This window comes from Oryzias melastigma, linkage group LG10, assembly GCF_002922805.2.
Source record: "Oryzias melastigma strain HK-1 linkage group LG10, ASM292280v2, whole genome shotgun sequence".
NCBI classification, from domain to species: Eukaryota; Metazoa; Chordata; class Actinopteri; order Beloniformes; family Adrianichthyidae; genus Oryzias; species Oryzias melastigma.
This window is the reverse complement of record NC_050521.1, coordinates 26,949,705-26,971,731: the sequence shown is the minus strand read 5'-3', so window position 1 is coordinate 26,971,731 and position 22,027 is coordinate 26,949,705. Positions and strand designations below refer to the sequence as shown.

At 43.6% G+C, this 22,027-nt stretch overlaps 1 protein-coding gene across 7 annotated transcripts in view; it reads right to left on the bottom strand.

Moving 5' to 3' along the window:
- Window positions 1-821: 821 nt before the first annotated feature.
- Window positions 822-22,027, bottom strand: part of ppargc1b (peroxisome proliferator-activated receptor gamma, coactivator 1 beta) — a 144,961-nt gene continuing 123,755 nt past the window's right edge. For all 7 annotated transcript variants that reach the window (XM_024260358.2, XM_024260359.2, XM_036213803.1 and 4 more), the window contains 10 exons: window positions 21,090-21,290; window positions 14,540-14,665; window positions 10,243-11,176; window positions 10,107-10,152; window positions 8,708-8,772; window positions 7,964-8,582; window positions 6,633-6,690; window positions 6,313-6,431; window positions 5,851-5,978; window positions 822-4,351 (listed from right to left, as the gene is read on the bottom strand). In XM_024260358.2, the coding sequence (XP_024116126.1) occupies window positions 4,260-4,351; window positions 5,851-5,978; window positions 6,313-6,431; window positions 6,633-6,690; window positions 7,964-8,582; window positions 8,708-8,772; window positions 10,107-10,152; window positions 10,243-11,176; window positions 14,540-14,665; window positions 21,090-21,290 (2,388 nt within the window). In that variant the 3' untranslated portion in view covers window positions 822-4,259. The remainder of the gene's footprint in view (window positions 4,352-5,850; window positions 5,979-6,312; window positions 6,432-6,632; window positions 6,691-7,963; window positions 8,583-8,707; window positions 8,773-10,106; window positions 10,153-10,242; window positions 11,177-14,539; window positions 14,666-21,089; window positions 21,291-22,027) is intronic.

The following is a 22,027-nucleotide window of genomic DNA, read 5'->3' as shown; positions in this document are numbered from 1 at the left end:
CAAAGACAGCGCAGACGGTGGCGGTAATGTGTGTTCTCAAACACGGAGGAGAATGATCAACATCAACGTTTTCTATAAGAAAGTATATAATCATCTAGATATCTACACAAACACACAAATATATATTCATATATATGTATATACTTTTTTAATATGGCTATTGAAAACTTTTTTTTCAGTAATTATTCCATAATAAACCACGCTGAATTGGAAAGGAGTCGAACAGTAATAATAAAAGCTAGTGGTGGCTTTTATTCCCCCCGAAAAAGATTGTTAAGGCTTGCCATGATGAAAATATTGTGGATGTAATTCACCTCCAGGCCTGTGGAGGCGCCCTCACAGGCACGGAGGGGCTCGCTGCAGAAATCCGAGAACGCCGTGGAAACTTTACGACCCTTTAACACCTGAGGCGTGTGGAGGCATAAATATTTGAAACCCAAATAAAACATTTTGAAAAAAATGTCCCAAACTTTTTGCTATTCTGAAATAAACGTAATTATTTTCAGCTTCAAATGTTCTCTTTCTTATGTTTCAAAATTTCAATTGTAAAAACCTTTTTTTTTTTTTTTTTTTTTCAAATCTGAAACTTTCAGTTTTCACTTTTTTTTGGGCCAAAGATCAATATTTTTTTCAAAATTTTTTTTTGGGTTTCAAATATTTATGGCCCCAAAAAAGCTCCAGAGGCGTCGCCGGTGACACTTAAACGCAAATATCTTTAACATACTGGAACTTTTTGACATATCGATTGAAAAGTTCCAGTAAATCAAAGAATATAAACACTGGAGCTCCGGGTTTTGTCGTATTGAAATGATTTTGATCAAAAGTGCTTTTTTCTATCGTTTCGTTTTCTTGGATTTCTGCAGCGGTGACCTCAGCTCTCGGGGTCGAACCGACAACAACTCGCTTCGTTTTCTTCTCCTTTCCTGGCTGTTCTTCAAATTAAGTGCTGAAAGCAATTCAAACCAAACCTGTGCACCATCAAAATGTGGCGATAACGTGGCTCAAAGGCTTTCGACGAGAATATTACTGGAGATATTTCATCTGTGCAACATTAATAGAAGTGTATATGTATTTACTGACCACATTCTTGCTGTGTTTTTCTTCTTTTTGGTTAATGGCAGTCTACGTACAGTACAGCAGCCTACTGACTCGGACCAGCTCCCTATTATTACCTCGGTTTACAGAAAAGGCTGTCTTAAGATTATATATTGCATCTGAAATTGCTTCTTTAAGAAAAATCAATATTTCATGGAACAGAACAGAAACTTCAAGTGTGATCGTCTAAAGGGATTCTTTTTTTGTTCGCTCGGCTGATTTCCCTTTTCCCTGAACTCCACAAAAGTTCGACCGATCAGAAATCCGAACCAACTGTGACCCGCCATCGTTAAAAAAACAAACAAAAAAAACACACAATACATTTTGTTTACAATGAGGCATAGTGCTATGTACACATTATATATCCATATATTAAATTTTCTTTTTTAATATGTAAACCAGCACATTCTCTCACTTTTTAGTAGTATACATACTAAGCACAAATCCTCATTCAGCCGTTGGTGTCCTCTTCAATCAGTATGTATAGCACTAAAGTGTTCTGGGTTCGTTTTGGACATCAGTGAACTCCTCTTCTTTTAGTCTCAGCACTGAATAAGGCGCATTTGTACTTAGTGTGCGTTCCTAAAAAAGTCTAAGGAGAATCAAGTGATGTAAACATTCACATTTTTTTGTGTGTTGATTAGATAAAGACGAAGAAGAAGAGGGGAGGGGCTATCTGCGGAGGACAGCAGGTCTTCGAGAGTAAAAGTTTTCGGACAGGAAGGTTGGGCTGCTTTTGGACTAAAGTGTCCAGGAGAGGAGAGGAGGGGCCGGGCGGCGGCGGCGGTGGGATGTGCCGCCGCTCGGCCCCTCGCTGACCTGCAGGCGTCGGCAGCGTCCAACTGGAAACACGAGACGAAGACGAGACACTCAGCAACACGAGGACGAACGGTCGACACTCCAAGACATGGACGCGCTATAGGCCGCTATGAGGAGGCCGTCTCCTCCACGAGGAGGCAAACGGTCCAGCTAACTCCTCGTCGGGGAACCCAGACGAGAAAAACCCACAAAGACGGAGAGGAGCGGCGAAAGAAAAGGGAGCCAGGATGGATGTGAGGTAGAGATGCTCATCTGGTACAGTACCTCTCAGACCACAGGTCTGAGTCTCAGTCGACGGCCTTCTGCAACACTTCGCGTTTCCCTGGCTGTGTTATCGGTGGCGGCGCTGCCACCGCAATGGCAGGCTTTGGAGGCTCTCTCCCTTGTTTGAAGCCCGTTGCTACCGGCTGCCGCTCGGATGTTTAGTCGGTTAGGAATGAGGCTCTTTTCCTGCACCAAACAGAAGCTCCACAATCTTCGGGGAAACACGATGGTTACATTCAGCTTCTCAAATACATTCCGACCAATTCTTCCTCCCGTTTCGCCCAAAACTTTGTGTGCTTTTAAACGCAAACTCACCCCGACACCGTCCGATCCGCTGGCGTTTGCTTTGTGGGGTTGCATCTGAACCTTTTGGACCAAAAAAGTGCTGACGTGACAGGATCCCAGTGGGTTCTGCTAACAAGTGCTCGGATCGGACCAAACGGACGAACCAGGAACACTGTTTGACTGAAGTTCTTCAAATGTTAGGGGATAGTCGGCAAAACAAACATTTTAGGAATACGATTTCTCTCAAATGGTTCCAGTCGTGTCTCTAAACGTTTTGTAATTTAGAATTGAGACAAAAGTGGGAAAAACTTGGGATTGTGGGGCATTAATCTATTCTTTGACATTCTTGGAACTACCAGAACTCTTCAACCGTTAGTTTAAGTCATTCCAGTATATTTCGAAGTGGAGAAAAGCAACTTTGCGTTGATATATACTCACTCTATGGTATTCGTGTTTGAGCAACCAATCTGATAAAAGCAGCTGTTCTCCACGTCAGAATCCATTGGAGTTGAAGAATTGTCAAAGAGTAACATGTAAAAGCGTCAAGCTAAAGCCAATCCAAACACAAATCTCACAAGTTTTCGTTTGTGACACCTGGGTAAAGGGGAGAACTCAGCGTCATCTGCATAGAATCGAACTCAACGAAAAGGCCAAGAACCAGAAAAATCAATGACTGCTTTCTGTTTTTACAAAAATACACATTTAAGAAGTAACTTTCTCTCAACCGGTAACCGTGACGCTAAACATTCACAACCACGACAAAACTGGTAATTGGCTTCAAAAGATCCCCAACTAGTCAGTGGAAGTTTTACCGACTCGTTTCCTGTCCAATCCTCATCCTTAATGGTTTCCAACATGTTACTAAAGTTTCAAAAAAACGTTTTAAGTTTTTTCAAACATAAAGCTGGAAGTCCTCGGTACGTTCCATGTGGAACACCGGAGTCCAGAGACCTTGTTGGGTTGTAAAAACGAAAACCCGTTCAACAGAGCCTGCAGCAGCCGGTAGCAGAGGCCTCGGTAGTCACCATGGCAGAGTTAGATAGATAGGGGAAAACGGAGGACAGAAGAGACATTTACCTCCTTACAGTGCATAGATCAAAAAAAGGAAGCACTACAATTACAACAAAGAAAAAAAAACATGATTTTTTTTTCTTCATTTTAACTCTGTAAACTTTGTCAGTCATCCGTTGATTAAATGTTATATTTGTCCATGACACACACACAGTAGTTTTTAGAACTTAAAACATCCACGATTTTTGCTAGAACAAAGCAGTTGGTTTTCTTTTTTTTTTTTCCTGGTTTTACGACCAGACGAGCGAACGCGGCGTGCAGGTTCACCGCTCGCGACAGGACACAGGAAAGGTTTGCTCTTTTTAACTTTTTTTCCTGGTTTTTACAAAACGAACAGAACAAACAGCACGCACACGCAGGAACACACGCCACAACGACCAACGCGGGATAGCAAGGATCTGCTACAGGTCTCTGACGCCCGTTCTTCCAAGGCAGGGCGAAGATGTCACCAGAACAGACAGGAAGCAGCTGGAGAACGGCGTGACAGTTTGTGTTAAAGTCCGGTTCGTCTTCCGTCGCCTCTCCCAGCGACTCCCTCGTTTTTAAGCAGTATCCTCCGGTGAGTGAAGCTTAAAAAACAACTTTATTCCAATGGTAAAAATGTAAACATTTTGCAAGGTTGTCCTGCGTGGAGGTACTGAGAGGCCCGCCCGGCTGTGCGCCCCGGTGGTTGGAGGGGCGCTGCTGCAGTGTACTAAGGCTGGCCAGTCTGCGGCGCTGTGCAGTCAACGGTGCAGGGACTTCTGAGCCTCCTTCAGCAAAGTGTCAAAGTCCAGTGCATCGTACTTACTCTTGACCGGGCCGGGACCCGCCTCATCTGAAGCAGAAACACAAAGTTGTTGGGTTTCCTGCACAACAGCACATTTCAGTGAGTCTTTGACTCAAACTGCGTCCGGCCGGGATCGTACTGCTGCACGTTGACAGGTACGTCTTCAATTTAGCATGTTTTATTTTAGAACATTGTAGCTTTCTTTTAAAGAGAATTTTAGGCACATTAGAGTCCCCCTCTGATGAAAATCTGTTTTTTTTAGTTTTTGACATGTACATGTGGCATTTTTGTTAGAAAAGAGAACAAATATAATAAGAAATCATTTCTTTTTCGTGTTTCTGAGTATTTCTCCTTTTGAATCTTGAATCAAAAAGTCGCATAGACACTTTGAGTTAATGAGTCCTTGTGATGTCACAGAGGCCCCGCCCAAGAGCGAGTGCACACGCTCCCTGATCTTCTTGATTGATAAATGCAAGTTTTTTTGCAAGGTTTGCAAAGTGAGGCGCCGCGGCTGGAGGACCAGTTGCCCCGTCCCCCCGCGCCAGAGGCACGGTCGGGCTCGTCCAGTGGGAGTAGATGGGGTACGGCGGGCTCGGATGCAACTCTGGATGCTAGCGGGCGCTCTCGCAGCCCGCCATGGTGGGGGACCCCCCCTGGCAGGCTGCCTCAGCTGGTATCTACCAGCTGACTTAGAACTGGTGTAAACCAGGGGAATTTGACTGTTTAAGTAAAACAAAGCATCATGACGCCCCCTTGCGGGGGCTGACCCCATGTGATTTCTGCCTAGTTGCCCTCACGTTTCCATTAATTGTGCAATTTCATAGTTAACGCAGCTCACAAAACTCTTCACGTCCTCGCCCAACCTGCATCCTGGACATTACCCATATTGCTGTACATTTTTAAGCAGCGGTGAAGACACAGCTAGCATCATCAGAAAGGGCGGGGCTACTCAGCTCAGCACCATTTTTCTAAACAGAGGCTTGAGATCAACATGAGCGGCGTTTTAAGACATTTAGGTTGTGGGATTTTGGTTTAAACCTTCATAATCATAATTAAAACAATACTGGGAACGTTTTTTAAAATAAAAAAATGGTCACAGGGGACTTTAACTGTTGTCCCTCCTAAATAAGAACAATTCCACCCCTAAAGGAGCAGACACACAGGTGTGTTCTATGTGTTTTATGTCTAGAATCTTCTGGTTGTTTCTACTGTTCCCCGTAGACTGTATCTGATAACTGGACTGACGTCATTAATGGAAAATGCTTATTTAATTCAGTCGCCATGTTGGAGCCAGACATCATCAGTGAGCAGTGATTGGTCAGGAGTGAGCTGGTCGGAAGGCCACACCCCTACCACTGGAAAACGGGTACATCTGGCTCCACCCACTTTCTGGACTCATGTTTAGAGCCACAGAAAATATTGTTTGAATCATCTTAAACCGATTTTTAATCCTGAGATAAACTCTGATTATCGATGAAGTTATTTGGTGCTGAAGTGTATGAAAAGCAGCAGAGCTGGACGGTGTGGTTCCAGCTGCTGGTTCTTACCGAGGTCTATGTAGCGTTTCCTGGTCAGTCTCCGCAGACCCGTTGGACTGCTCTGGAACACGGTCTCCCTTTCTTTCCGGTGTCTTTGAACCGCTGACTGACGGATCTTTATCACCCCACAGCGCTCCCTGCAGGCAGACGGGATCATTTGCACCCCAAAAATAATCACAAAATGTGGATTCTTTTTATTCTGTTATCAAAAAGGACAAAAGCCAGACGAGCGTCATCAGGATCCACCACACGCTCTTATTTGGGTTTGTCTGCAGCTAAAGGAGGGCAGGTTTATTAAATTTAACTTTTTTAATTAGTCGCCATGGGGACTTTTCTTCTGCATAAATGCACCGTCATGACCGGTATGAAGGCCTAGAGACCGATCACAGTGGTCAAGGTCAGCACTGCGATCCATGCTAATGCACCTGGAGACACAGACAGTCATGAGGGCTGCAGCAGCCGCTCTCTTACTCGTTGCAGATGATGACTTTGCAGTCCTCTGTGCTGCCGAAGACCTGGAAGCGTTTCCTCAGCATGTTCTGGGTCACGCTGCTGGGCAGGTTGTGGATGTAAAACACCTGGCAGTTGTCCTGGTAACGAGAAAACCGTGGAAACGGTCAGTCAGAAGGAGGCGGACAGATGTGTCTCTGATTGTTCTGCAGCTGCAGCTGCTTTCAGAAGCATTAGACTCTGTTTGCTTCGCTTTGCAAAATCCGCCTAAACATAGAAGTCGTGTTTTCTGCAGTCTGAGCCACTCAGCAAACAGATCCTGCAGGATGTGGTTTCTGTACCTCGTCAGACTCGGCTTTGCTCCGCAGTTTTTCCTCGGGACACATCTCCGAGTTCTCACTGAAAGAGAGGAAGAGAAGATGAAGAACAAATGTTCCCAAACGCTAGAAATCATTCATCAGTAATATAATCTTGGATATTTGTTTATTTATTTACAGCTTTTGCAGCTTTTACAAATATAACTGCAGGCTTTTATTTTGTTTTTTCCTCATTTGATTTCAGACTTGTTTTAATAAGCTGAATGATTCAATAAACGTTTAAACAACTATTGTCTTTATTTTTAGTTAGCATTAAACCTTCAAAGTTTAAAGCTAATGATGGTTAAGATGTGAGTTTTACATACAGTTTACGTCTAAACTGATTAGACAACTAATTGAAAAATAATCAAAGATCTGTCGACCAATCAAAAAATGGTCTGTGATTAGTCGACTAATCGGAAAAAAGAATCAGTGATTGGTCAGCTAATTGACAAATAATTCAAGATTACTCGACTAATTAAAAAAAATTAGTCGACAAAGCGAAAAAAAATAATCAAAGCTTGGTTGGCTAAATAAAAATAGTCTGTGATTGAGCGACTAAACAAAAATAATTGAAGACTTCTTGATCAATCAAAAAATTGTCTGTGATTGGTCAACTAATAGAATTTTTTTATTTTTTTTAACTTGTCCTGTCCAACAGCTGAGCCAACAGATGCAGGCTGAGAGCTTCTTGTGTTGGGCAGATTTTACTGTCACAACAGGGATTTATCGAAAAATAATTGAAGATTGGTCGATTGATGGAAAAACAGCTGATTAAATAATCGTTTATGCTGCCGTAGTTGAAACACAGAACATCCTCTGATACGAGTCACAGCTCCGCTAACACATCTAATCGTCAGAAAAGTGCGATCGTTCATCAGACAGGAAGTAGCTGCTCATCCGTCTTCTTTGACTTCAGGTCTGTCACTCAATCATTCGCTAAAACAATCGGAAAGTTTCAGTTGTCGGCACGCCGTTACCATGGCAACTACAAACACTGGGAAATGACCGGACAGTTTTATCGAGTCGTAACTTCACATATTTGTCTAAATGTATCAATTTAGACAAATAATTGCTTTTAAGTATTATTATTTCGATTTTGGAACTGAACGTTTTAAAAAGGTTGTCCATCATACATTAATCAATAAAACAAAATCATGATCGTATTTTATTGAAAATATTTTTAAAATAATCAGTTTCCTCTCAAGAATCCGTCTCTGCTGGATGTTTTTGCTCCACATCTCATGTACTGAATACTTCCTCGTCACGCTCTGCCGCACAGACCGACTGTTTAAGGCTCCGCCCTCTCGCCTCACCTGGAGTCCGTCTTGCTGGAGGGCGAGTCGGGACACATGTGGAGGACGGGGGACGGCGAGCGAGATGCTGACGAACACTCTGCCTCCTCCTCAGACGCCGGTGGCGTTGCGTCCGCCGCCTGGCAGTCCGTCTGCGGCGACGTGGTCATCGTCTGCTCCTCCACCACCTCCGTCGTCTCCATCCTCCCCTCCTCCTCGCCGTTCTTGCCTTTCTCCTCCACCCCCTGATCTTCAGCCTCCTTTTCCGCGTGGTCGCGATCTCCCTCGCTTTCCTCTCGCGTGTGCAACATGGCGTCCAGGATGGCGGCGTTCCGCCTGTGGCTCTCGCCGAGGCTCAGCGCGCAGTAGTCGTGGTCGCAGAGGCTGCGCTGAGAGTCCCCGCCGCCTGCCTGGCCCATGCGCCGCAGCTGAGCGTACAGCTCCGTCTGCTCGGGCAGCTTCCGCTGGTGGTGGGGGCGGCTCGGCCAGCCCCGCGCCCCCCCGGAGGTGTGGGGGTTCGAAGGCGTGTAGACGGAGTCGCCGCCGCCGTCGCCGCTGCTGCCGCTCTTTCCTCCGTCTGTAGGCTTGAAGAGCTCGTCCTCCACGGGTTTGTGGGGCGGGGTGGTGGGAGGGGTCAGGCCTAGGTGGGGGAGCAAACGAAGTTTCGTCTTATATTTACGTTGTGAGTATCTGTGACCAAAAACTTTCCTTCTGTTGGCGTGTACGTCTGGACTTCAGTGACGTGAGCATCATAGAACATCATACCTGCTGTTCCACACAGGTCCACGCTCAGAGTCTGCTCGAAGGACTTGCTGCTGTAGTGGGACTCCCTGAAAGGTAGAGAGCAACAAAGTCAGGCTTCAGGGATCCCACCAGGTCAGTTTGAAATGTTTATCCTGTTCAGTCGTCGACCTAAAGTGAGTTTTGACCTCCTGTGTGATTAAGTTTGACAGTCCTGCTTTATGTGATCAACCTGAATGAATCTTTTTGAACCACATTAGTGATATCAATCTGAGTGTGAAGCAACAGAATCGGGTCTTCCATTAAAGGGTTAATAGGGATGGCTCTCGTTTGGATTTATACGGTACATCTGAAACAGTTCTGTTAACTAAACGGAGTTCAGACTAGTGCTTCAAAAATGAAATAAAACTCTTTTTTTTCAAAAATATTTAAAGACGTGTTCGGATCAAAATGGTCTTTCTGGAGTTTTTAACACGTTTTCTGATGATGGAGGACAGATATAAAGAAAATGAAGCTCAAAACGGCATTTCTGAGTATTCAGATCGAGAATTTGGAGCAGATAAAAATATGATTTGAAAAAGACGTATTTGTGACATCAAAAATACGCTGGGCGGGGCCACAAGCTTCCCGCTGTGCAAAAAAAAGTCATAAATTCTTAAAACTTTCAAGATTTTCCTTAAAGGCAAAAAAAAACATGGAAATACTTTATAATAAGATTCCTTAACGAGCTTAATTAAAATATTAACAAACGTTATTAATGTGTTTATAGGGTGTCAGTAAGACATTTATTAGCTGAATAAAGTTTATTAACATACTTTATAGGATTCATTAACATCTAACGTGTGACCCTCGTCTACAATGACAATATTAATAAAATAAATGTTTTAACAATCAACTTTATATTGAGTGTTTTTGCAGCACCTAATGTAAAGTGTTACCAAACATTTTTGTTTTGAGATGTCAGTCCCTTAGAAACGTTTTCTGTAACTAAGATATTTTTGCTTTCTTGATACGATTATTTTTCTTGCAAAACCAAAAATGTTTTACTTTCTCGAGACTTTCCCGTGTTCTCTGCTCCATTCTGATCATCCACTTGTAGACAAACAGATCCATGAACGTCTTTGTTTTCCTCGTCTGAGCTGGAATCTGGATCAGAACTGTACGTCTGGATAGATCTGATATTACTCACTATTTATGCTGTATTTGTAAAATAAAGTTCCAGATCTCCAGGCTAAAAGGCCGTTCTGGCCTTCAGGCCCTCCTTTGATTTCAGTCAGATTTCTAGAGTTTAATACGGTGTTTCTTTGTTTAAAACAGACCCTAAAATGTGAATTACTATTAATATTGTAAGTTTAACAACTCCTTGAACCTTTTGGTTAAAACACGACAGTTTTAAGGTTTAGTGAATCCGAGTCAAACTCACCCCGAGGACTTGGAGTTGAGCGGCAGACAAAGACAGGATCTCTTTTCTGTGGAAACACGACACTCTGGTTAAGGAGGAACATGAATATATGTTAACTAGAGCAACAAGTTGAACTGTCAGGCGCGACCCGTCTGACCGTGGCAGCAGGCTCTGGTCGTCTCCGGAGCGGCGCCCCCGTCACCGAAGCGCCGCTGCTCCTGCTGCAGCTCCGTGGTGGTTCCTGCTCCCGCCTGGGTTGGTAGGAGTTTATCCCCCGGCTGCTGCTCCTCCTTCTCCTCCTTGTCCTTCCACTCCTCGTCCCTCGGCCGTCCCGGCCGCAGCCTCTTGGCGAAGCGGCTGGGGAACGACGCCAGGCGCCGAGAGCGCCGGACGGAGAAGGAGCCGCTGGTTTCTGCCGGCTCCTCCAGGCTCTGTGGTGGTGCAGAGTTCCTCCTCTCAGGAGAAGAGGAGAGTTTGCAAAGCTGGGACTTTGGGGGGGAGGCGCCCCGGCTGGGGCTGTGGTGGTGGGCGTACGGCGGGCTGTGCAGTCTGTAAGGCTGGCTCACGTCGAAGGAGCAGTTCAGCTGCAGGAGCTCGCGCAGGAGGGAGCTGGCCTTCACCTCCCTCTGCCTCGCAAAAGGAAGCCTGCGGGGGCTGCCACCGCTCGTCCCGGGACAGGCGGCGGCTCTGCTGTGAGAGTTTGTGGAGGCGGGCCGCGCTGCCTCCGGCTTGGCCCGGGGCCGGGCCAGGTCCTTGCGCTCCCAGCCCTGCTGCTTGCGCACCGGCAGGCAGTATGTGTGCATGTAGGTGATCAGCTCCACCACCGAGTGCAGTTCCTTCTCCGAGCTGAACTGAGGCTTCGCCGGCTCAGCCGGGGCGGCGGCCGCCGTCGCCTCCACCTCGCTGCTGGAAGACTCCTCCTCTTCCTCCTCCTCAGACTCGCTGTCCTCGTCCTCCTCCTCGTCCTCCTCCGTGTCGGCCGCCTGGCTGTCCTCCGTGTCCTGGGCAGTGGTCAGGTGGCGGTGCAGCTCGATGCACAGGCGTCCCGCCGGGCGCACCGCCCGCGGCTTCCGGTCCTGAGGGAGGTCGCTCTGCAGAGACGGAAACATCAGAATTCTTCGTTTCTTTTTGAATAAAAAAAAAACACTGTTTTCCCTGTTACTACAAAGAGATCATCTGTTAATCTGGACTCAGAACTGTGGACCTTCTGGGAATCAGCTGAGAAGAAGGAAGCAGAAGTTTACAACAAATTAAAGCTAACGAGAACAAAGAAACCCAGAGTAATCAGACTACATTTAGATCAAGTTTAAAACAAATTATTTCAGAGACGTGAAAATGTAAACGAGCGAGACAATAAGACGAAAGTTTAAACAAAAAAGGGAGTGAGAAGAAGAAAAATCGTATAAATTCTCACTAGTCATCAGTATAATTAGTCTATCAATCGAAAGGTGTCCAACACTAAACCCTGAGGAACCCCAAAGTGAACTACAGCATGATGGAGTCCAGGAGGGTCCAACAACAAGCGGTGAGTCCGTCTGTCAAGAGCAGAACTTAGAACTCTAACAAAAAATAAAAATAAATAATCGTCTGTTGGAATTTAGCATCGTCTGTTCATCAGGAAAAAAAAACAAAAAAATCAACTAATTTATTTATTAAAAAACAACAAAAATTTAATAATTTTTTTATCTATTTTTTATTAATGAAAAACACTATAAAAGAAAAAAATTTCTTTCTTGGAATTTTTTTACTTTAAGTGATCAAAACAAAAATAAAAAATAAAACAGAAGAAATATATATCAATATATTTATTCATCAGACGTTTGATTAGTTGTGACTTAATTAAAAAGATTCTAAAAATGATAAAATACGACACATTTACATAAACGATGCTGTTATAATTACTCTTAACCAAAAATATACATACTTTTACTTAAACATCCAATATGTCATTTTGAATCCATTTAATGTGAATTTTGTTGAATAGAATTTAAATATTGAAGTGAATTGATCCAATCCCACTATGTTTATTTTATTTGTTGTTTACTCTATAAAATGTTTAGTTGAAAGTTTATTGCATGAAAAATATTTACTAACTTAAAAAGTGAAATAAAAAAGGTTCAAATTTTTTCTGAAAAAAACATGTCTAACAACATCTGTGCAACAGTTGGGACACATTTCTGCCATCATGGAAGCAAAAAGAAATTTTAAATGGTTTTGTTTAAAATCATGAAATAATCTGCCTGTTTTAAGTAGATTTGATTACTGAACAGCATTTTTTTAAATGTCCTAGTTAGAATTCTTCATAAAATCCTACATTTTTGGGGTAAATGTTGATAATAAAGACTGAATCCGGTTCATTTACGTCATGGAGGAGAAGACTGGAGCTGCTTACTCTGTTACTCCGTCAGATTTTTTCTAAACATCTCTACCATCTGCCGCGGCAAAGCCACGCCGCTCCTCTAGCGGCGGTGAGGTTAGGAGGGGCTGTGGCGGCGGCGGCGTGCTGGGATTATCCTAACCACTTCCTGCTGCAGGATTCCCTGTGTCCTGCAGCAAGAGTCTGGTGGAGGTTCTCTACACCAAGACCAATGAGTGCTGCTGTAATCAATGACCACATGGAGCACTATGCTAGCTATCCATTTACTGCTAAATCATACAGCGGTAGCCACAGTTAACGTCCCCTCATCCCCCCCCACGCCACATTCATCATCAGCAGAGACTCTCCTCTGAAATGACGTTTCATTGATCAGGAAAACAAAGTAGAACAATGGACTGAGGCTGCAGGAGTTTGGATCAATCTTCAGGTTCTATCAGATACCTGAGCTCCGCCATAAACGAGTTTGTTTCTGTTTTTAAATACATTGTTTCACATTCTATACAGCAGGAGTGTTAAATTCAATCACACAAGAGGGCCAAAATCCAAAACACACCTGAGGTCGCGGGCCGAACAGGATAAACATTTATCGAAGACTCTAAAACTACATTTATAAAACTTTAAAACTGTAACTTTGAGCTGAATTTGGCCACTAAAGATGCTCATGCTGATAGCTGAAGATGCTGAAATTGATAGCTAAAAACGCTGAAGCTGATTACTGAAAACGTTGAAGCTGATAACCAGCTATAATAGCTAAATGCCAAATCAGCCTAAAAAACAAAACAAAAAACGTAGGTTAGCCAAAACAGCTAGCATGTAAAGATTAGCCTAACTCCAAAACAGCCTAAAAAACGTTAAATTAGCCTAAATAGCCAAAGGATTGTGGAATGCCTCTTATCGCTTCGTCTGACTGATGATGTTGAGGCTTTTAAGAAAAACTTGAAGACACCGTTTTTGAAAGAGCTTTTAGTTAATTGTGCTGTATCATGTTTTAGGTTTTGTTTTAATCTGTTTTATTTTCTCTCATTGTTTTACTCCGTAAGGCACTTAGTGATTTTATCTGTGAAATGCTATATAAATAAAGTTTACTTACTTATAAAACAGTTAGCATGTAGCTGAAGTATTAGCTAAACTCCAGAACAGCCTAAAAAAAATCTCAGTAAATGCCAAAATAATTCAAAAAGCTATCAGAATGACAATTTATAAAAGTTTAAAACCATAACATTTGAACATAATTCTGAATAACAAAAAGGCAGGAATATTATTCTGGAATAAATCAACTTAAACCTTAAATAATTTTCAATATTTTACTCTCCATAAAAATATATTTTGTCAAAATTATACAAGTTAGAAATGAGTGTAAGATAACATCGGGTCATTAATAACAACAAAATAAAAGGATCTGGAGGGCCGGATCCGGCCCCCGGGCCTTGACGTTGACACGTGTGCTATATAGAACTCCAGTTGTCAAAAGAAGAAAAGAGGCCTTCATTTTACATTTCATTTTACATTTCATTTTACATTTCCCTCTTAAAAATCCTCAACGTTTCAGGCCTGCTGACATTTCAGAAACTATCATAATTACCGACTCTGCTTCCAGCTTAATGTCAGGATGTTGAGCCGTTAGATCAAATTTGCATAGTCACACATGCTAGGACTGTAATAAACTAGTAAAGCAGATCTCTTTATTTAGTGTAAGACTCCGCCCCCTTAGAGCCCTGTGATGAAGATGGCTTTAGAGGCTGATTCTTACAGACTAGAACAGGAACGCCGCGCTGAGTAAGCACCACTGATGACAAGGACCGAGTTGTGTTTGTTCTCTGCTGCTGACCAACAGAAAGGAGACACGGCTGAACAGTCAGAGTGGGAGGAGCCTGTGTCCATGGTTACCAAATCCATCATAATTGAACAGAAGTTTTGGAGACAGAATAAAACAACCAAACACTTCAAAGTAAAACATCTGCAGACTGAGGTCTTTCTACACATAAGGTATAGATATATAGATCATAGAAGAGCTGAGGCTTTGACCAGTGAATACAGACTCGGTTCAGACTGAACTGTAGAAGAAACGATGACTGACCTTCGTCAGGGGTCTGACTGGGCGGAGTCGCAGGCTTCTGTTGCCGTAGCGATGGCTGTGAGCTCCATCTTTGTGGACGTCGATTCCCGTGGGGGCATTGGGAGGAGTCAGCAGCAGCTTCTTCAACTGTCCAAAAAGAAATCACAGTTAGACTCGGACTAAGGAAAAGATGTTTGTGATCAAGTTCCTAAAAATAATAAGAGTTTTTGATTCTGCTCTTAAAAAGGTGAGTTTGGTCTGTAATTTTGAAGAATTCCCTTGAATAATGATGCAGAACAGAAGGATTCATCTCAATCCTTCTTTATGTAACTCTGTTTGCTAACCTGTAGGTATTCTCCCGGTTTGCACACTCTGCATTTCTCCTCTTCATCTTCACTTTTCTTACTTATCTCCATATTTGCCCTGAATCCAAATGTCAAACCCGTTGGGTGAAAAGCCAAGCAAACCAAACGTTTCCTGCGATTTTCTATCCTTTCAGGAGTTTCTTTATAAATCTGCGTGTTCACACGGTCATTTCTGTGCCGAGCGTCGATGGGAGCCAATCGACTGTTAGGAATCAGCTTAGTCAGAAAATCCTCCTCTAAGCTCTGCAGCTTCTGCAAAAGAAAAGGAAGCATCTGATCCAGATGTGCCGGGAATGATGATCCGGTTTGGAGGGTCTGCCTCATCCAGGATGTGAGGTTGGAGGTCTGGAGCTTTTGGGAGATCCGATTCCCTTCTTAGACAAATTCATTCCTCCAAACGATAAAAAAATAAGTCATTTGTTTACAATGGTGCTCCTTATATCAGCTTTGATGGGAAGCAGGACGTTATCTGTGTCAACCAGCTGAAGGGACGGGGGCCGCCATCGCTAATGGGGCCGCAGTGGGAACGGCCGGCTGGGAGCGTGTGATGATGCTCCTCTAAGAGTCTCATTGAGGAGAATGAAGAGCCGACTGAAGGTTTGTGTCTGTGAGAAACACTGAAGCTCTCTGGCAGGCGGGCCCCCTCACACAGCCAACGCCGCTCTTGTTCGGCGCTCTACTCCACTCTGGACGCCTTCCAGAACTCTCCTCGGATCATCAATGGAGGCCTTGTTCTGCAGCGGGGCGCGCATGAACACAAACACGGAGTGAGCGGCAAACGGGGAAAAAAAACAAGGAAGTGGAAGCATAAAGATGCAGGTTAATCATGTCGCGTGAAATTGAATTCTGACAGAGAAACAGCAGGAAGAAAATAGTGGCAACAACAGCTCATCATTGTGTCTACACGGAGAGACCTCTCCTCACAATGTGAGCAATCACGCCAGCCTGCAGGGACGCCAACTTCATCCAAACAACGACAGTTAAGATAACAAAGGACAATTTGTCTTTTTCATTCAAACTAATAAACACTAAAACATCATTTTCTGACTTTATGTTTTGGACTAAAAGAAATACAGACAATACAGAAGAGAGTCTGCAGAGTACTGCTGGTTTTAGGGGCGGAGTCAGTCCATTTACCTGAATCTAATGTCCTTAATTATGGGTTAAGATAAGAACAATACAATAATACTTTATTAATCCCAAGGGAAACTGGTAGTAGGCGACACATACAAGACATTGCCTAAAGGTGGGCAGCAGCCATGCAAATCTGGTGACGCCAATCGCCCAGAAAAGACACATGAGGAGGGTACAAGAATGATGTCAAAAGTTAAGCATCTTCGATCTGTGTCGCAGTAGAACGGCATAAAATACATCAACACAGAAGCACATTGATGTAACAGATGAAAATGTCAAAACGGACTCCCAAGAGAGCCAAGGAAGAGTCACCAAAACGTTGTATCTAGGGATAGGGTCGTGGAATGCAGGTTTCCATGGTAACGGGCTCTGCTTACAGCACCTTCAGAGGATTGTTTTGGTTCAGTTAAAGGGAGAATGCCCTTGGCTCTGTGGTTCCTCAGTGATTTGGATCAATACAACAGTCGAGAACAGCCTACTTTGTTCCATCTAACACATTATCATGATAAAACAAGGTTTTATTGTGATAATGCATCACGATAAAATCATGATAATGTATCACAATGTTTTTTCGAGATAGTACATGTTTTTATCACAAAGTAACAAATTTCCTAAAAATAAATTTAAAACATTTTCTACAATCTGCAGCTAAACTAAACAGCTCATCAAAGAAAATGTCGAACGCCTGAAGAACTGATCGATTTATGATCGACGTCCAAAGCAGTCATTGAGATTGGTGGTGGAGGTTGGCCTGGCTGCAGCTGCGCAGACGGCTGCAGTTCAGTGACGCTCTGGTTGTTGTTAGTTTTATTAGTGATCGGATGAGGGGACCAGGCCGTTGTCATGGTAACAGGATGATGCATGAGAGGGGCAGGATGGGTCGATCCGGACTTGGTTCGATATCATCATCATCTCGTTATCACGAGAAAACAAGCACCAAAAAAGGCAAGACAGACTATTCTCAGCTCCATGAAGATGTTCAATAGTTTCCTACTGTATAGCAGCTTTTACAGCTCCAGCATTAGCTGTCCTGCATTTCTCCAGAGCGGTGAAGATCTGGGTCAACCTGAACTAAATCAGCAGCTTTTTTGCTTAATTCTAATGTTTTATTGAGTTTCATTTGATCCTAAATGTTTTTTCTGCTTTAAATTCAAACTTAAAAGTGTGTTTCACCCCTAAAAACATTACATCTGAGTCTAAAAATACCTGATGGTCCTGATGTAAATCCTTTCCAACTGAAAAACTGAGGAGGTCACGTGAAGAACTTCCCGCCAGTAGAGGGCAGCACCGCCCTCATGAGTGCGAGCGGTCATGTGACGGTAAACTACTCCACTGATAAAAGCACACGGACGTCTGGCAGCTTCAGCGCAGTAAAGAGCGTAATGCTATTAGTCCAGGCTTTTCTGTGAGAGTGGACGTGAATGTCAGGCTGCTATTTTTACTCTCAGAGTGGAAACAGTCGGGATGACCACATTTAAACGCGGTTCATGGAAATACTCTGCTTCCTGTCTGGACGTCAGAGGTGGACTGACATCAGAAACGTGAAGAAATAATTTATTAACTGCATTCAGAACCTGTTGCTTTGAAAGCAGTTTAGCAGACATGTCAATCACACGCTAACATCTCCCTTCAGGGGCTGTAAGAGCGAGCTGTGACAAACAGCTTTCTTCATTACCTGAAGACTTCTCAACTAAAGAAGACCTTAAGGGGCGGGGCTACAGAAAGTATGGAAAAAAATCTGCATCAAATCCCAGAAATGCTAAAGAAACTGATCAGCAGAGACTGTTTGAGATATTGATTCTGCTCAATACGTCGAGCAGGAAAGCAGCATCAGCTCCTTCAGAGACCCGCTGCTCCTCGTCTGACCCGGGCTGAACCAGGCCGGACTCGGTTGCAGAAATAACTCATTAACTGGCCTCGTTTCTGCATGCGCTGACTGATACCGGAGAAACCAGGCCGCGGCGGTCATGTGGGCAGCAGCGCTTCCCAACACCCCGGTAGAGACGACAGTATCTGCAGGGTGGAGGGTGGAGAGGGGGTGACCTCTAGGTCCTGCTGACCGGCCCTTCTGGACCGAAAACCACACACTCGTCACACATTTCTGCAGCAGCAGAAACGGCGCAGTTATCACCATGGAGACGGGGCTGCATTTCTCACGTTACTGCTTCCAACCAGGTAAATCATTTCTTCTGAAACGCCTGCAGCTAAAAATGGGCAAACGCTTCACGAGGGAATGACAGTCCACCCAGAGGACTGACTGAAGACTTGGACTACTTCTCAATGCTGTCATGGTAAGGGTACAGCATCAAGGTCACTAGTGACCAACCTTAATATGATGGATTGTAGAAAAAAAACACTTATCTGTTGAGTTCTTATCAAAATTAGTGTAATATGCCACTATTCCAAAATCCCCAAAAAAGATATCTTATTTTGTTGTTTTTGATAAAAATGCTGACAAGAGTAAACCACCAGCCTGTTACAGCATAACTAAACAAACTGTGGGGTTTTGGGTCTGTGGAGGGTCATAGAGAAGAGTGGCTGCATTGTAAGGGGTGTGTCTTACAGTTTGAGGCTCGTCCCGCCACCTCAATACATGTCAGGAAAATGTAAATGTACCCAGCACCAGACACGAACAGGTTCCGGGTCAGGGTTAGAGTACCGGTTCGCTCCGCGTCCCAGTATTGGACCGATTCTGGTTTGTGCCCTGGAGGTTGGGAAAAAAGTCAAGTGAAAAAAGTCGTGGATACCCAAAACGTCAATTTTTAACCCAGAAGGGTCCGAAACCAAACGTCCATACGTGACGAGTTGGGAGTAAGAATGTGTTGCCATAGTAACTCACTAATTCATCACATCAGCACCTGTTCAACTAAACTGGAAGACTTCTTATCATGAGGTCCACAGGGGTGTTGACTTGTTCATGGATCTCTTAAGCCGTTGTACTGTCACTTATAAAACAAAACATCAAGAACCATGGGTTCACACTTGAAGACCATCTCAACTGCAGATCTTTGAGCATCTATTTAAGTTCCAGGAAGGATCCAATGAGATCTGAAGGTGCAGAGAACGACAACAATGATTGAGAAAACGTTCTCAATCGACCTTCATGGATAAACAAAGTATTAAAAAAACTCTTTACTCCAACAGGTTCCTAGAGCTCCAGGTTTCTCTCCACCAAAGCTTCATTTAAAAACTCCACAAATCCTCAGTGACACGCTTGTTTTCAGTGCAGTTCAGTGTGTAATTGGGGCCTCTGAGCTCCTTGGTGAATATTTACGCTGCAGGTATTCAGCTCCAGCGTGACCCGCGACCCCCACACACTGGTCTCTTTGTACTTTCCTCCGAACCAGAAAAAAAACTGTAAGCAGACCTGTTTTCTTAAATGAAATTTAAGTGAAATTAGGCAACTGAGGTTAAATGTAACCTGACAAGAGCAATAAAGCCACATTACAGGCCTTTTAAGTCAGTTATTGCAGCAAAATTGCTTCTGTGCTTTCGCTTGAAGCAAATTGCCTCCTGCTTCAATTAAGCCCCGGTGTCGGGCATTCTTCTGACAGCCGAGCAAACGGCATGGAAAACCCGCCGCAATATCCTCTGTCAAGGATACAACAATTGGTTGTTCCCGCGTGATGAGATGGGGCTGGGGGGGCTCAGGTGCAGCCGGGGGCTGATAACAGGGAACACGGTTTGTTCCTGGAAGTCTGGTTCAGGGAACAACAGAAAGGCCATCAGAGGAATCCAGCAGCAGAGTGTGAAAGAGAGAAAGAACGAAAGCACACGCCAACAGAGGAAGTCCTTTTTACTCCAGAGGACTTTGACTGGATTTACTTTCTAATCCTTTAATCTGGAGGTTTTCTGATTTCAATCAACGAAAACGGTTGTGGTGAAAGACAAATACATGAGAATGTTGCCACCTGATTAATATGGTAATACATTCACACAAAACCAAACAGGAATGTTCTTATGAATGGATGGATCAACAAATGGGTGAATGGTAAATGAAACTTCTTTCCATGGATGGATGGATGGATGGATGGATAGAGGAATGAATGAATAGTAGTTGGATGTATGGTCAGATTCAATACACTAACAGATAAATGATAGATGGATCATCCTTTTAGTTGAATGAACGGATGATAAATAGATTGATGGTTGTATAACTGGTAAATAAGAGCTAGAAAAATGGGTAAAAGGAAGGATGAATAGAAGTTGGATGGAAGAATGGATGTACGAACAGTAGCTTGGTCTGATTGATTGATGGGTGGATACATGTATGGTTGTGATCAGTGAACATGGATGGATGGATGAATAGATATTTTTTAAAAACATCTCTGAAACAACATTTTTATATTTAAAAATACCATAATTTTTTTCTAAAGAAGGAACCTAAAGCTGAGAAAGCAGAGCAGTTGTCTGCTCTCTGGACAGTTGGACTGTCTCGAGTCTTCTTCTACACCGCCCCCTAGTGGAGCGGCATTCACCAACACTCTCCTATAAAAACCTGAACAGAAAAGTCTTCTGTTTTCTTGGAGTTCAAAGACTAAATCGTCATCCAGACCAGCAGAAGTTCTTCAGTTTAGAGCGGTGAGAAGAAAACGGCCTGAGAGGGAGACGGGTTCAATGTGTTTGAAGGAGCTTCAGAGCTCATGGGAGCCTTTGATTGGCTTAAAAAGAAACATGAGGGCGGTGAAATATCAAAGCCTTAGAAGAAAGCAAATGCTTTAAGTGGAGGTCAGATCCAGGTCAAGAGGTGGAAGTGTTTCCTCACCAGGTTTTTATTCTGAAATGCAACATATTTCCTCAGCTTGATCTTTTGACCTCTGAGTAATGGCCACACCCACATGGTGTCAACAGTTTTTCAGATATTTGTCCAAACAAAAGAGACTTTCCAAGTGACGATTCTTCAGCCTGAAACATTGAAACTGTTTCCTGTAGTTTGTAGTTTTCTGTAGAAGTCTACAGGTGTGCTGAGAAGTTGACTCCTCCCCCTGAAGGGTATTTATTTTCAGAAACATCTCAGCCAGTCTTCAAAATTTGTGATCAAAACAAGGAAAGTGAGAACGTCCTCGGCTTACCAGAGAAGGGTCCTCAGTCTCCGCCCCCAGAGACTGACTGATGTCCTCGGCGCTGAGAGGAAGACTATCCTCATCTTCCTCCTCTTGACTGGGCTCCTCCTCCAGAGCGGGGAAAACGGAGAGCCCGCCCACCTCAGCATCGACCATGCCATCCAGACTGTCCGTGAGTGCGGCGAGCAAAGCCGCGTGCTCCTCTTCTATCTGCAGGAGAGACGAAGAGCTTTATTTTGTAAAGTTCAGGAACAGCTGAAATGAAAACTGAAAAAAAAAAAAAAATAAATAAAAAAACTAGACAAAGCAAGAAAATACAAAGACTTGATAAAGACCGTCATCAAAATGCATCAAAGTCTTTGTTTCCTGTTCTAAACAGGAAGTGGTTTAGAGAAGCCAAAATTCCACTATTATAGAGAAGTCATTCCATTCTTCCTCTGATACCTTTTTCTTTTATATGTTTTTGATAAACGACCAATCAGATCCCATAATAAAAGTAGGTAGAGCCTGCTGGTTCCACCGTTAACATTTTTGACAGATTGCATGTCGCTGACCATGTCTGGCCTCCATATTTTGAAAAAATGGCGACTGAAATGATCTTCGTTTGGTTGGGTGACATCTCAATTTCTGAGATGCGGTCAGTAAAATGGACTCGTGTTTTAAGCCTTTCCCAAACCGAACAAATGGAAATAAAGGCGGCAGCGCTGGAGTGAGGAGCGGTTGCTAGGTAGAACTGGAAAATCAACTCTGAAGGAAAGACACAATAAACCTGCAAACACGACAAGATGGTGCAGATATGCAGCATTATTCTTTCTCTATTTATCTATTCAGCGTGAACGTTCATCTACACTACTGCATGAAGCTGTTCATCCCTCCTAACGGGCTGTTTTTTTTAAGTATTTCTTCACCTGTTTTATATGACCTAAGCAGATTTTTTTCAGCTGCAG